We start from the raw sequence: 15,000 nt of genomic DNA, 5'->3' as shown, positions 1-15,000 counted from the left end.
TGCTGTATGTACACCATGAAAGCCCCTGCGGACACGAGAAGTTGGAGGGTTGTGTGATTTATGGCAGAGACAACAATACAGGTGGGAAAGTGTGCTGTGCAGCACCACTACTGTACGCAATGAGAGCTTGTAGATCAGCTATTTCCGGTGGTGCAACCCAGAACTCTTTAGCTAGTGGAGATGCAGGTGTATACGACATGGATTTATAAACACATTTGTTCAATGCAAAATGCTGCTTCAGGAGACTTCGGAGAAAAAGTAATTCTCCTGAATGCTGCCTTCCGGCATGGCATGGAAAGGAGTGGCATTTGCATTTCTTTCCCCATGTAGTAAACGCTGCATTCGTGGTCTTGAAAGGGCAGTTGTTTTACAGACGGGTAAAAGGGCAGGGGCTGAAGCCCCCTTTGATGTCCCTGCTGTTGCTGTTGTTGTGCACTCCATCAGTCTTATCAAGCCAAGGCTTGAACGTCTATTAGATTTTAGATTTGATTTATTTGATATATTATATTCATGATACAATTCATGAAAGAGCCGTACTGAATTATCAGGATTGCACAAAAAGTCAGAGGACTTATCCTACCAGCAATACATACCCCATGCATTGTTGCTGTCTCCCTTTCCAGCTTGCAAACATTATTATCCAATTCATCTTTAAAAAAAAATGTAGGTATCACTTTCCTCGCCACTCACCCCCACACACATTGCTGCAAATAAACAATGTTGCTCTACTGTCCCCAATCCATAGATTAGGAAAATATGATTGATGCCAGAGCTGCATGGAGTCCAGATGGACTGGAAATTGCGACTTGTGATGTGACTGACTTGAGACTTGCGTAAAATCAGCTCTGCTTGCTACCGTTGAAACACCCAGTCAGTACCCATCAGTTAGCAAGCCATGGTGCTATTACTATTCATAACCTACTTCTTAAGCATTCGTTTTCATTAGATTAAAATCTATTTTATTTATTCATGAAATGACTTTGAAAAAATAATTTAATTTGTTTTTAATTGATGAAAGTTTTTTTTTTAACATGAATTAAAAACAAAACGTAGGAAACCAAAAATAAGGGGACCCTTACAAATGTGTACGCGACCCACAAATGGGTCCCAAACATATAGTATGTGCATTACGCTATTCCCCTGTTATTTATTCTTTTACCTATTCCTTCGCTCTCTCTAATGTTCCCATTTTGTCATTGTGTTTTCTAGTTCTCCTCTCTGTATCCGTGTCCGTCCTCGTGTTCCACGGTGAATGACAAACAGGAGAGTAATGACTAATGTGCGGTGGGAGAATTACCCAGAAGTCTCCCGGGACAACACAGCCAAACTTCAAAGAACCCAGAGGTCTGTCGTGTAAACACACCCTCGACTGGCTCCCATGCATGGCCTCCATTTGGTTTGGGTTGTTCATAACGGTAGATGTGTTTGCATGTTTGAGTGTTTGTGCACGTGTGGAGAGAGTCTGAGTGGGCGTGCGTGTGTGCGTGTATGTGTGTGTGCATATGTATGTGTGTGTGTGTGTGTGTGTGTGTGTGTGTGTGTGTGTGTATTTGTTAATCGTGTGTGTTCCTATTGTATCCGTATATTTTGTGTATTGCGCAGATCATGGATGACTGGGAAACATTTGGAAATTGTACAAACATGCAGTTTTTGTGGCAGTTTGCTGCTGTTTGAAGTCTGCACCGTACAGTATGTACAGCTTAATGATTTATGCATAAAAATGTCCAACCATTTTCTCAGTTTGGCAACAGCAAAACATCTCTCCAGCCCACACTACAATTTCCGAGCCCCTCCTAATGCCCAGCTTTGTGTGTGTGTGCGCGCGCGTGAATTTTAGCGATGATTTTGATTGGCTGATCACCCCGTAGCGATGATTTGATTGGCTGAGCAAAGTGCATATTGAGGATAAAAAAAGTAAAGGGCAGAAAAAAAGAAATTGAAGGCGCCAATTTGTGATTGGACCGGAACGACAGAAATGTGAGGATGCCGATTGTTGTGATTGGCCGGAATGTGATGATGTATGATCATAAGAGCGCCCTTTCACTTTTTTGGATTATTATACTTGTAGATATTTTCAAAAGCTTTTGTATACATCTTGAACTTTTCAAATGGGACACACTGCACAATGACTATTTTTCCTTTTGGTACTTTAAGTACATGTTGATGCCAATTACTGCCAAGTACATTTTGAATTTTCTGACTTTTACTTGTAACGGAGTAGTTCTTCATTGTAGTATTATTGATATTTTTACGTAGTTTAAGTCAAACAATTGAGTACTTCCACTTCCACCACTGCAGATATGTGAAAATGAAGTGTGTCCTAAAAGCATCATAAGACCAGACTTCTTCCATGTCTTGTTCTCCTCCCTAGAGAGCCAAACGGTGCCCCCATTCCTCTGCCCTTTAAGTGTGCCTTCCTTCGTCTACTGCCAGCATTAAACCTGCTCACCCCTCCTTAAAACACACCTTAACCTATCCCCTCTTTTGCACAGGGGGTCAATTTCACGCTGCTTTGAAACCCATAAAGTCGCACCGAGCGAAGCATGCTTTGGGCGCCGAACGACTTGAGGAATGCGAAAAAAGCAGAAACGCATGCGCGTGCGCGTGCTCGCGCGGCCGGTGCGTGGGTACAAAGCCACACACACCACGCGCTCACATTTCGCATTTGAAGCCTTTATTTTGGCAAGAACGCTTGCCCATCTCTCCACCCTTTTTCAATCTCGTCTTTCTTCACCTCTCTGCCACTTTCCGTGTGTCTCTCTCTCTCTCGCCCCTCTCGTTCATTCTGTGTCTTGTCTTATGTTTTCTTCCGTCTCCCCCTCTCTCTCTCTGTCTCTCACACGCACACACGCTGTGTTGTTGGTCTGAGTGGAGAAAGAGGGCCTGACCCCCAGAAATGAGGAGGGGTGGGGAGACGTCTGACGCCAGGAGCCCAGACCGCAGCTAATGTAGAACAGGTGGGGTTGAGAGGAGAGGAGAGGAGAGGAGAGGAGAGGAGAGGAGAGGAGAGGAGAGGAGAGGAGAGGAGAGGAGAGGAGAGGAGAGGAGAGGATGCCCACCACTAGAATGCAAACAATGATGCTCCTGAATGTCACTAAAAGAAAAGTGAGTGTGCATCTCTGTGTATGTCCCTCTCCTTTTGCTTATGCGTGCATCCATGCGTGCATCCATGCGTGCATGCTGATCCGTGCTTATTCATGTACAGTACATGCATGACTAATGCATGCTAATGAATGTATGCTAATGGTGCATTTCGTCGATGTTAGATGGTAACCCGTAGGCTATGTCCAGAAAATGCAAGACAAAACGTTCCAATGAGTCCAATGAGGAAAAACAGCCAAAATATCACCTCTACAGGCTGACAACGTCTCTAACCCTGACCCTAGCACGTCGTGAGTTGGTAGATTGGCGGTGTTTTGCGTTGACACCGCCGTATTATGACAAAAAAAACAGGGCAATTCATATTAGGGGGGGAAAAATTACAAGGCTGAAATATGGAGATACGACAGCTGCAGGCAGAGTGTACGTGTGTGTGAGTGTGCGTGTGTGGGACTGCCCGTGCGTTGAGCAGCTGTAGTGTATGTGTGTGTGAGCGTGCATGTGTGGGACTGACCGTGTGAGTGTGTGTGTGTGGGACTGACCGTGTGAGCGTGCATGTGTGGGACTGACCGTGTGAGCGTGCATGTGTGTGTGACTGACTGTGTGAGCGTGCATGTGTGTGTGACTGACCGTGTGAGCGTGCATGTGTGTGTGACTGACTGTGTGAGCGTGCATGTGTAGGACTGACCGTGCGTAGAGCAGCGTGTACGTGTGTGTGAGCGTGCGTGTGTGTGACTGACCGTGCGTAGAGCAGCGTGTATGTGTGTGTGAGCGTGCATGTGTAGGACTGACCGTGCGTAGAGCAGCGTGTACGTGTGTGTGAGCGTGCGTGTGTGTGACTGACCGTGCGTAGAGCAGCGTGTATGTGTGTGTGAGCGTGCATGTGTAGGACTGACCGTGCGTAGAGCAGCGTGTACGTGTGTGTGAGCGTGCGTGTGTGTGACTGACCGTGCGTAGAGTAGCTGTAGAGCGCTTGGCTGGAGGGAGTGCCGCTGAAGTTTGAGTAACCCAGTAATCCAGTCTGTCCGGGGGAGTGGCATAATCCTTCCTCCGTTTTAATATCTATACATATCGAGAGAGTCCACAGCTCAGTGGATGAGGTCATTTGTGCAACTGTATACAATCACAACTCAACTTTATACACTGTGTCACATCACAGGCTTACGGCAGCTTATTTAACAAGATTATGATGTGTTCGTGTGCGACTGTTCCGTTCGTGTGTGTGTGTGTGTGTGTGTGCATGCGTGCGTGTGTGCATTCGTGCGTGAGTGCGTGGTTGGGTTAGTGAGGGGTTAGGGTTAGAGTTAATGGATGAAAGTGAAACAATCACACATAGAAGATAACAAATCACACCTGTGTGAAGTGAGGGGCGCTCTCATTCTCATTCCCAGCTATAATGATAGTTTGTAGCCAAATGGACCCTTAGGTCTGTAACTGTATAGTGTACTACTGTGTGCGGTGTGAGTGTAAGGGCCTATGTTTAGTGTAGTACTGTGTGTGGTGTGAGTGTAAGGGCCTATGTTTAGTGTACTACTGTGTGTGGTGTGAGTGTAAGGGCCTATGTTTAGTGTAGTACTGTGTGTGGTGTGAGTGTAAGGGCCTATGTTTAGTGTACTACTGTGTGTGGTGTGAGTGTAAGGGCCTATGTTTAGTGTACTACTGTGTGTGGTGGGAGTAGGGGGTGTAAGGGCCTATGTTTAGTGTACTACTCACTGTAAGAGGGCATACTGTAGCCCTGTGTATGGTGTGAGTAAGGGGTGTAGGGTCCAGGGGGCTGGAGGGCCGGACTGTACTGGGTCTGTCCGTACGCCGCCATGACACTCCTCTGGTCAGACGATCTGAAGAGAGGATAAATCAGATTTCAGACACATGCATTTAACTTCCAAGACAATATTCCTTTTTATTTTGCGTTTTAACCCATTCTGTGTGGGAACCCCTTTGTAGGTCTGCTATTTTAGAAAAATTGTGAAAATGCGGCACAAATCTTCGAAAGTATATACTTTCAACGTTTTTAACTCAAATCTTTGCTTCTGAGGGGTTCCTGGAATAACACATTTTCAGATGGGGGTCGGTGGCCAATTACATTTATCATTTTTGGGGTCCTTGACATGAAATATTGAGCACCACTGATACAGAAACGTAGGTATTTCAGAAAACTGTCAGGATTTAGAAGACATTTTTAAAATTTCGACGTCAGGCCTAAATGGGTTAACTGACTGATAGTGATACCGTCCAATATCAGTAACGGTTTGCTGTTCCAAACTTCCGGTTAGCATTAGTGTTTCCTTAAATTCCTGTGTGACTGTTATCTGATAAGTAGTCTTTTGTGGCCAGACTATGTACTGCAAACATACAGTAGCTTTCTGCTTAGCAGTAATGGAAATAAAGTAATAATAATAACGGAAATGGCAGCTTCCTTATTCGGATTTGGGGAGGTGTAGTTCCAGACTCTATATAGCATTCAGAGATTGTCTGGCTATAGGTGAGACTATCTGATAATCAACCCATGCATTCCAGCTACACTAAAGGGACATGAAAACTCACCGTCAGTACAAAGATGACTCTGAGATTATAGATCAAGAAGTCCTGTGAATGACATACAATCATGGTCAGAAAGTGCTTTTCAAATTGACAGATCTTTTCAAATTGAGACCTGCATGGTTTAAATCTTTGAGGACTTTGTCTTCACATTACTGTTTTATGGACATATGCAGAAAGACTTCCCAGTTGCCACATGCCCACATATTTAACTGACCGTCTAAATGTAAATATATATATCTCTGTTCAACACAGGTTGTCCCTTTAGGGGCTCCGCATTCATTTTGGTTGTACAAAACCATGAAAACAGAAGCATTGACTGGGGGTCATAATGAAAACAGAAGCATTGACTGGGGGTCCTAATGAAAACAGAAGCATTGACTGGGGGTCCTAATGAAAACAGAAGCATTGACTGGGGGTCCTAATGAAAACAGAAGCATTGACTGGGGGTCCTAATGAAAACAGAAGCATTGACTGGGGGTCCTAATGAAAACAGAAGCATTGACTGGGGGTCCTAATGAAAACAGAAGCATTGACTGGGGGTCCTAATGAAAACAGAAGCATTGACTGGGGGTCATAATAAAAACAGAAGCATTGACTGGGGGTCCTAATGAAAACAGAAGCATTGACTGGGGGTCATAATAAAAACAGAAGCATTGACTGGGGGTCCTAATGAAAACAGAAGCATTGACTGGGGGTCATAATAAAAACAGAAGCATTGACTGGGGGTCCTAATGAAAACAGAAGCATTGACTGGGGGTCATAATAAAAACAGAAGCATTGACTGGGGGTCCTAATGAAAACAGAAGCATTGACTGGGGGTCCTAATGAAAACAGAAGCATTGACTGGGGGTCATAATAAAAACAGAAGCATTGACTGGGGGTCCTAATGAAAACAGAAGCATTGACTGGGGGTCCTAATGAAAACAGAAGCATTGACTGGGGGTCATAATAAAAACAGAAGCATTGACTGGGGGTCCTAATGAAAACAGAAGCATTGACTGGTGGTCCTAATGAAAACAGAAGCATTGACTGGGGGTCATAATAAAAACAGAAGCATTGACTGGGGGTCCTAATGAAAACAGAAGCATTGACTGGGGGTCCTAATGAAAACAGAAGCATTGACTGGGGGTCCTAATGAAAACAGAAGCATTGACTGGGGGTCCTAATGAAAACAGAAGCATTGACTGGGGGTCCTAATGAAAACAGAAGCATTGACTGGGGGTCCTAATGAAAACAGAAGCATTGACTGGGGGTCCTAATGAAAACAGAAGCATTGACTGGGGGTCCTAATGTCCAAGTGGGTTCACAGCAGAATACAGAGGTGTGAGCAAACTGGGCTGTTTCCAAAAGCTTCCGACGCAGATCTGAACACGTTCGCTTCATAAGGGTTTTTTTTTTCTTCTTTTTTTTTACCTGCCTCCGTAGAGAGACTTTAATATCCCCTTTGTCCTGTCACACTGTTGCTCGTCAGGTTCCTCCAAAAGCCGTCAACTCTCCTGTGGAAACAGTGCATAAACTCCATCAGGACAGTGGTATGCATGCCGGTGAGGTGAGTGACAAGTGATGAAGTGCCGGGGGGTGTGGAGGGGTGTGGGGGGGCACTGACAAGACGTACGCCTCCTCTTGCCAAGTAGGACGAAGAGGAGGGGGGGTAGGGGGGGTAGTTTTCACCGTTCACGCAAGTTGAGGAAGTGACACGGTGTTAGGGAAGGAGAGAGAGAGAGATGGTAGCCTGGGGTCCACCTATGCTTTCTATGGCATAGGCAGCTCCCGGCAGGATCCGCCGGGAGAATCTAGACGCATGCTGCGCGACATGAGACAATTATGTTTTAATAATGTTTATCCCACGATTTTGCAACCCAGTTTTTTCACCCAGTGCCAATTATCTAATGTGATCCTGGGCGCTACACTTCCTCTGCCAACCTGGGGGGGGCGCAGCGGACTGACCTCATGCCTCCTTCTATGCATGAGGAGTCCAAGCTGCTTCTTTTCACCTGACAGGAGGGAGTTTCCCCGGCCGGACGTAGCGTGTGGAAGGAACACGTTATTCCGACCAGTTCCTTTCCCCTCCATCAGGCGCCCTGGCTAGCCAGGGGGAGGTAGTTTTAGAGACCAGGATTACTGCATGTTTTTAACTCAAATCTTTGCTTCTGGGGGGTCCCTAAAACAACATATTTTGAGATTGGGGTCCTTGACATGAAATAGAATCGAACTTATGCCAAAATGCGTGTGTGTGTCAATTTAACAAAGGTGCAGACGTTCAGAAATCAGCAGAGCGTGATCAACGTTTGCAATACTGTATGTCGAATTGAAGTGGACTCGGACCCAGACTTTTTTTTCCTCCCTGGAAATAAAAACGTCTGGGTTTCTGAGGCTAGAGAGATGGAGGAGGGGAGAGACAGAGTCAAGGCAGGGGACAATGAGATGGAGGAGGGGAGAGACAGAGTAAAGGCAGGGGACAATGGGAAAGACAAAACCACCTTGATAAAGGTAATGAGGGGAGAGACAGAGTAAAGGGGACAATGGGAAAGACAAAACGACCTTGATAAAGGTAATGAGGGCGCACACAGAGTAGCCTCGGAGACCACGTGCATTTTCCTTTCAAAATAAAAAGGAAATGCCTGGACGTAGTGGGCAAGAACCCATTACACTGTGGCATACAGTACTCTCTCTCTCTCTATCTGCTAATTAATTACTGATGGTCTGCAGCATTATTCAATTGACACACACACAAACACATACACATTACACACACACACACACACACACACACACACACACACACACACACACACACACACGCACACACATGCACATAGGTCTCTTTCAGGCTACACACAGTGTGTGGCTGGCTGTGTGGCTTTACAACAAACGTTTTGGCTATCCAGCCTTCGACAGACAGACAGACAGACAGACAGACAGACAGACAGACAGGATAGTGATGAGGACAAGATAAATGTGGGACAGTCACACAACAGAGTTTGCCTAAGATCAGGATTCTAAGGGAACTCGCTGACAGACGGCAGTAAATGGTTGTGTTATAGTTATAGGAACTTGACGGGTGACATAGTTTCCTGGGAAAGCGCTGCGGAGGGAAGAATGCTCTCGCTTCACTGCCTCAGAGAGTCACTCTGCCGCTTGGCATCCCGTACTGTGGTTGTTACATCTTGTACAGCCACGTTAAGACATTAAATGGGGGCAGAAGAACAGACCGAACAAGGCTTTTACAGGCCTGTATCCAACCGGAAATTCACTGAAATGGAATCTCAAACCGAAATGACAAAAGGTGTCGGAATTGTCTATGCATTGGTCCATAACAGACTCAATATCGTCTAGGAATATGCCCCCGTTACCCCCCGAGTCCTGACCTAGCTGATGCACCCCCCAACGTTAAGTTTCATTGTATTTGGCCCGAAAATGATACATTTGTAATATGATTATGGCAAATAATCACAGAATGTCACTGCACTGCAGAGACATCCAGCCGCCGTATACTCCCGCAGCTGCTCTATACATCTCCTTACAACAGTGTTTTATCTGATTTTACAGTTTCTGCTAAAATAACACCATAAAACCGCCATTACCCTTTTCATGTCACGCACCCCCTCGAGGGCCTAGAGGGTGTTCGGCGTTCGTGCACCACAATTGGTGCACACACCACAGTTTGGGAACCACTGCCCTAGGATATAAGAACAAAAGGATTCAAGAACAATGTCAAAACAGAGAAGGAGAGAAAACGCTTGAGAAAGAAAGAGAGGACCGAGTGAGTGAACGAGACAAGAGGAAGAAGAAAGTCCCAGGTCAGCACAGTGGAGGTCAAAAGGTCAATGCCAACCCGGCCTAGTCTAAACAGGAAGGTATGAGCGGGGTCATACTGGCCGTTCCCATAGCCTGCTTCTCAGCGCTGCTGTAGCATGATGACCATCATGATGACCATACGCAGCTGTCTGTCAGCCCAGAATCGAAAGAACTAATGACCCTTTCAAATAGGGCTGCACCATATTATGGACAAAAAATCCTACATTTTGTTTTTAATTCATATTATTTCTAAGCATTGACAAAAAAAAAAAACATTTTCCATGCATTGAAAACAAAACTCAATGATGTTTTTCTCCAGTAATTTCAGGAAGAAATAAAAGAAAGAATGAAGAAAATCAAAGATATTCCATAAATATGAAATAAAATGTTTTAAGTTTCGTTTACGTTTCACGCTGCGTTGTGAGCTTGTGGATCGGCTATTTTCACTAGTTTGGGCTAAAAGCTTTAGGGAACCACTGCTTTACAAGAAATAGAAGGAGCAGTCCGTCCGTCCGTCTGTCGCTCTCCTTTATCTCTCTCTCTCTCTCTCTCTCTCTTTCTCTCTGTGTGTGTGCCTCTGGGCAATTCCAATCTGGCAGTGTTGGAGCTGGCCACATGAACTTTGACCCCGGCTGACAAAGCCAGGACAAAGACAGACGACAGACATGAAATATGGGGGAAACAGAGGTTTACACTTCGACAGCAGTCGAGAATGGCAAGGCTTAAGGCAAAAGAGAGAGAGAGAGAGAGAGAGAGAGAGAGAGAGAGAGAGAGAGAGAGAGAGACAGACAGAGAGAGACTGTATATGATTGTGACAGTCCGTCTCATTCTCAAGAGGCCTTAAACACCAGTGTGTCATCGCAGAATCCTAAAACCTGTCAGAGAAAATCAATAGCTTTCTTCACTGAGGAGCAGCACAACTGCTCTGACATATACTGTGTAGCAGCCGGTGGAGGAAGACAAATCATATGTTATGGTAAACTCCAACCGATGCTGCATGCTAAAGCCCTCCCGGCGCTTCAAAAACATGCAGCATGAATCATGAATGTTTTCTTAGCAAATATAACGGAGTTCCTACCGAGGACCGGGCGGGCGCGGGCCGAAAACAAAGCACACTCGTGTGTCAATGTTAATGACCATAGAGTAAACACGTTAAGAGGGGGACAATAAATGTGACACCGGAGAGAGTGATCTATGGTCACTGGAAACCAACGGAGGTGCAAGTGGACTTGAAGTATCACCGTAAAGGGGAAGGTCTAGATGGGTGAGATCATCGCGAGTATAAGTAAAACAAATCAAGTGAGATGGATTATTTCCGTTCATCTCAGTGCAAAGTGAATTGTAGTAAATGTACTGATTTTGATTACGCTACACATAACTGCGCTTACTGCGGTATATCATAGTTATGAATTCAATTATTAGTTTTATTCTTATATATTAGTTTTATTTTATTGTTTCATTGCTGAAAATAGAAGATCTACGAGCTCACAACGCGTCGCTAGCTTGTTGGTCGGCTATTTTCAGTTCAGAACAGTCAGTTCAGTTAAATACAATACAACAGACTTCACCCGGCCGAGGCTAACCTACACAGAATGCACTTAAATTCAATTCACTTGAATTCGAGTTCCGATTCACGTTTATTCCATGAATTTCCTCTGATGTGAATTCAACTTCAGCTAAACTGCTATTCATTTCATTCACACCAGAGCAAGACAGCAAGGCTGGAGAGAGAAACGGCATAGTGTGTAGCCTATGTATTTGTACTTGAATATTTCCAATTTCCGATACTTTTACTTACTACATCTCAGAGTCTAAGTATTGTACGTTTCCTCCACTGCATTTATTTGACAGCTTTAGTTATTGTAAATTTGGATTATTACAAAAACATACATTAACCTGTCAGCCCTAATCTGCATTTTTGTCATTTGAAAATAGCCGATCTACAAGCACACAATGGGTCGTGATGCAAGGCACTGTGAGCTTGTAGATCTGCTATTTTCAAAAGACGTTTATACATTTTAAGTGGCACATTCTGGCAAATTCTGCATAATGAGTACTTTTAGTACTTTAAGTACATTTTGAAGCAAATACTGTTGCACTTTTACTCAAGTACATTTTGAATTCAGGACTTCTACTTGTAGACTCTACTTGTAGTATTTCTATATTGCAGTATTTCTATTTGTACTTCACTAACAAATGTGAACTACTTTGTCCACCACATCAGAGCGTAGAGGAATGGACTACAGTACAGAGACAGAACAGAGGAATGGACTCTACAGTACAGAGACAGAACAGAGGAATGGACTCTACAGTACAGAGACAGAACAGAGGAATGGACTCTACAGTACAGAGACAGAACAGAGGAATGGACTCTACAGTACAGAGACAGAACAGAGGAATGGACTCTACAGTACAGAGACAGAACAAGAGCAGAGTTAGAGGAACTGGTGCTGATTGACGTGAGCTGGGTTTAGTTTTCCCCTGTGCATTTCAGAACGTTGAAGATGGGTAGTGTAAACTGGCCCTGATCCTGTTCCCTCGGAAACTCTGCGACATGCAGGCATGAACAAACACACAAACCATCAAGCAAACGAATAGTCGCACGCGCGCACGCGCACAAACACGCGCACACAAAAACACCCAGACATGCACTCATGCACACACTCACGCACACACGCACGCACACAGGCTGTGCATGCATTGCACGAACACACGCTCACAAACGCACCCCCCCCCCCCCCCCCCCCACACACACACACACACACAAACACTGCCTGTGCACTTGTGTAGGCACTTCCTACGTCCAGGACGAGGGCAGGGAGGAGGACGCAGGAGGCCATGGGAACCAGCAGAGTGTGTGTGTGTGTGTGTGTGTGTGTGGCACCAGAGGAGGGAAGGAGGGAAGAGGAGCACATGCTCTGCAGAGAGAGAGAGACACAGACCACGAGGGCGGAGGAGCACTGAGGGTTGAAACTCAAGCTAAAACAAACCCAGCAGGGGCCACACTGGGGCCACGCTGGGGCCACAGGGGCCACAGGGCCAGTCCCACCAGCCTCACCTGGGACCCGGGGTCCCTGCTACACCACTGCTTCTTTCACGGATATCAGGTTCTCTCTCTCTCTCTCTCTCTCTCTCTCTCTTTGTATGGACGGATTGCATCATAGGAAAAAATGCATTGCTCTTAGAATGGGAAGGAAATCTGATCGTTGGTGTAAAAGGGGGTGGAGCGAGCGAGCTCCTGGGTTTGTTTGCCACAAAGTTTGCTGAATTTGCAGTTGCCAAAGCTGTGCGTGTGTGTGTGTGCGTGCGTGTGTGTGTGTGTGTGTGTGTGTGTGTGTGTGTGTGTGTGTGTGTGTGTGTGCGTGCGTCTGTGTGCGTGCGGTTCCACTAACATTTGGTGGAATCAGGCAGACACACACATCAGTGTGTTTCAGACATACAAGACCGGGGCTTCACAATAGCAATGACCCGCCAATGGTCCGCCTGACCTCTCACTGAAACAGCGAGGGCTCTCAGTCAACAGCTGATGGCTGTTCTTGACAAGGTGACTGCTCATTCTCTAATGGCGCCATATGGAGTCCCCACCTGGAACCATCCGTTTGGAATGGGGCTGCCTAAGTGCCCCCCCGGGGGAAAAAATTCACTGTCGCGCGGCCTGGCACGGACCCCCACCACCACCACCCCCGCTCTCGAAAGTCCCGAACAAAAAGCCAGAGAACAAGGAGCCAGTATTTTAGTTCCTATGTCACTATCGGGGTCTTCATGGTGGATATATCAGTGCCATCTGCTTGTCTTCTTCTTGCTGGCTGGCTGTCCTTTGGCACTGCGGGTCAGTTCAACTCAATGGCAACAACGACAACATTAAATAGCAAGCCAGCGGTGGTAGGAAAAAGTACTTGAATGTTTTACTTCAGCGAGAGTATCAATACTGCAATATAGAAATACTCCGTTGCTGGAAGTCTGGAATTCAAAATATACAAAGGTATTGGCATCGAAATCTACCTAAAAAGTACTAAAAGTAAAAGTACTCATAATCTTGAAATGGCAGAATGTGCCATTTCAGGTTTTCAAATGTATAACAATCTTTTGAAAATAGCAGATCTACAGGCTCACAATGGGTCGCATTCGCGACCCATTGTGAGCCTGTAGGCCGAAATGTATATAGAGCTGAAGTGGTTAATGTATGTTTAGTAATAATAATCAAAAATCTATGAAGTAACTATAGTAACTAAAGTTTTCAAATAATGTAGTGGAGTAAAAGTACAGTAGGCCTACTTAAGTAATCGTACAGTACTTAAGTCAATGTACTTAGTTACCTTACGACTGCTCCAGTCGTGCTACAGCACATAAACTAACCAATGAACCGATATACAGTAAGCCTCGTGTTCAAATGTAAAGAATTAGAAGACCAAGGCATACACATACACACAGCAGCCTCAAAGGCTCCAGATATGACCCCATGCCAATACCGTACAATAAGAGGATATAAATCAACAGAGTAAAGTGGGCTGCATGACAAAATTGTCCAACTGTCCACAGAGAAAGCATGGCTTGAAACGTCTGTAGATATTGAACCTATAAGCAGGTCTGGCGTGTGTGTGTGTGTGTGTGTGTGTGTGTCAAGGCATTAAGGACCACAGTTGGTGAGGACAGCTGTGGGGTGCCATCAACTTGGCTTTATAACAACTTTCAAGCTTGCATCCCTACGGTTTTCAAAACAAATCCAAACATCCACCACCCCCTCCCCCCCAAGAAATGGCAAGTATTTTTGAAAGAATTTCCAAACATCTACAAACTCACAAAACATCGCATTGCAGCACGTTGTGAGCTTGTAGATAATTGTTTAATAGGGCTTAAGTGGTTAACAAAACGTGCCGCTCCAATGACAAAAGCAATCACATGTCAAAAGTTTATTTGGTGAAATGAGGCATGGTGAAATATATAAATAAGTTAAAAAAAACAAGTTTAATAAATAAATGAAATCATTGGGGGAGAGAGAGGGGTGGTAAGCAGATGCCAAGGGCCTGGAGTAACAGATGTTGTACTGAAGGATCAGGAGCCAATAATGAGTTCCTGAGATAACTTATACTGTACACCGCCATGATCTCAGCAACCAGGGAATTCATTGTGTCTGTGTCTGTGTGTGTGTGTCTGTGTGTGTCTGTGTGTGTGTGTGTGTGTGTGTGTGTGTCCAATCACTACAGATTCATGCAGTAATTTTTAAGATGATATAGATAGTATGATAATACTTTATGTGAACTGCACCAAATTGTCTTGTCACTACCAATCAGCGTCCAGCATTTAGCAACCCCTAAAACACACAACAATACAACAGCATGCGTGATATTGACTTTTGTTTTTGGCTTACGTGTATTCTGAACTCTTGCAACTATTTCTCTCGGATCGATCATTGCAGAATCTTTAATTATTTTAAACTATTTCTATTAACCATAATTATGTCTTGTTGAACCTAGGAAGGCTTTCAGCTTCAGTCTATTCCTTTTGATCACCTCTAGCGATGTAACAGTTTCTTTATGTTGTTGTATAAATGTGATGGTGTTT

At 44.9% G+C, this 15,000-nt stretch overlaps 1 protein-coding gene across 2 annotated transcripts in view; it reads right to left on the bottom strand.

The window, feature by feature from the left end:
• Nucleotides 1-15,000, bottom strand: part of eya2 (EYA transcriptional coactivator and phosphatase 2) — a 42,585-nt gene that overhangs the window by 20,535 nt on the left and 7,050 nt on the right. The window contains exons 2-5 of one of the 2 annotated variants that reach the window (XM_080786206.1): nucleotides 7,054-7,136; nucleotides 5,644-5,685; nucleotides 4,813-4,937; nucleotides 4,048-4,161 (exon numbers count right to left, since the gene is read on the bottom strand). In XM_080786206.1, the coding sequence (XP_080642332.1) occupies nucleotides 4,048-4,161; nucleotides 4,813-4,915 (217 nt within the window). In that variant the 5' untranslated portion in view covers nucleotides 4,916-4,937; nucleotides 5,644-5,685; nucleotides 7,054-7,136. The remainder of the gene's footprint in view (nucleotides 1-4,047; nucleotides 4,162-4,812; nucleotides 4,938-5,643; nucleotides 5,686-7,053; nucleotides 7,137-15,000) is intronic. The other variant, XM_080786207.1, reaches the window with a different exon arrangement.

Source organism: Protomyctophum bolini (genome assembly GCF_963924005.1).
Source record: "Protomyctophum bolini genome assembly, chromosome: 2".
In the NCBI taxonomy this organism is placed as follows: domain Eukaryota; kingdom Metazoa; phylum Chordata; class Actinopteri; order Myctophiformes; family Myctophidae; genus Protomyctophum; species Protomyctophum bolini.
The sequence above is the reverse complement of the archived record's forward strand: the minus strand, read 5'-3'. Positions and strand labels throughout refer to the sequence as shown.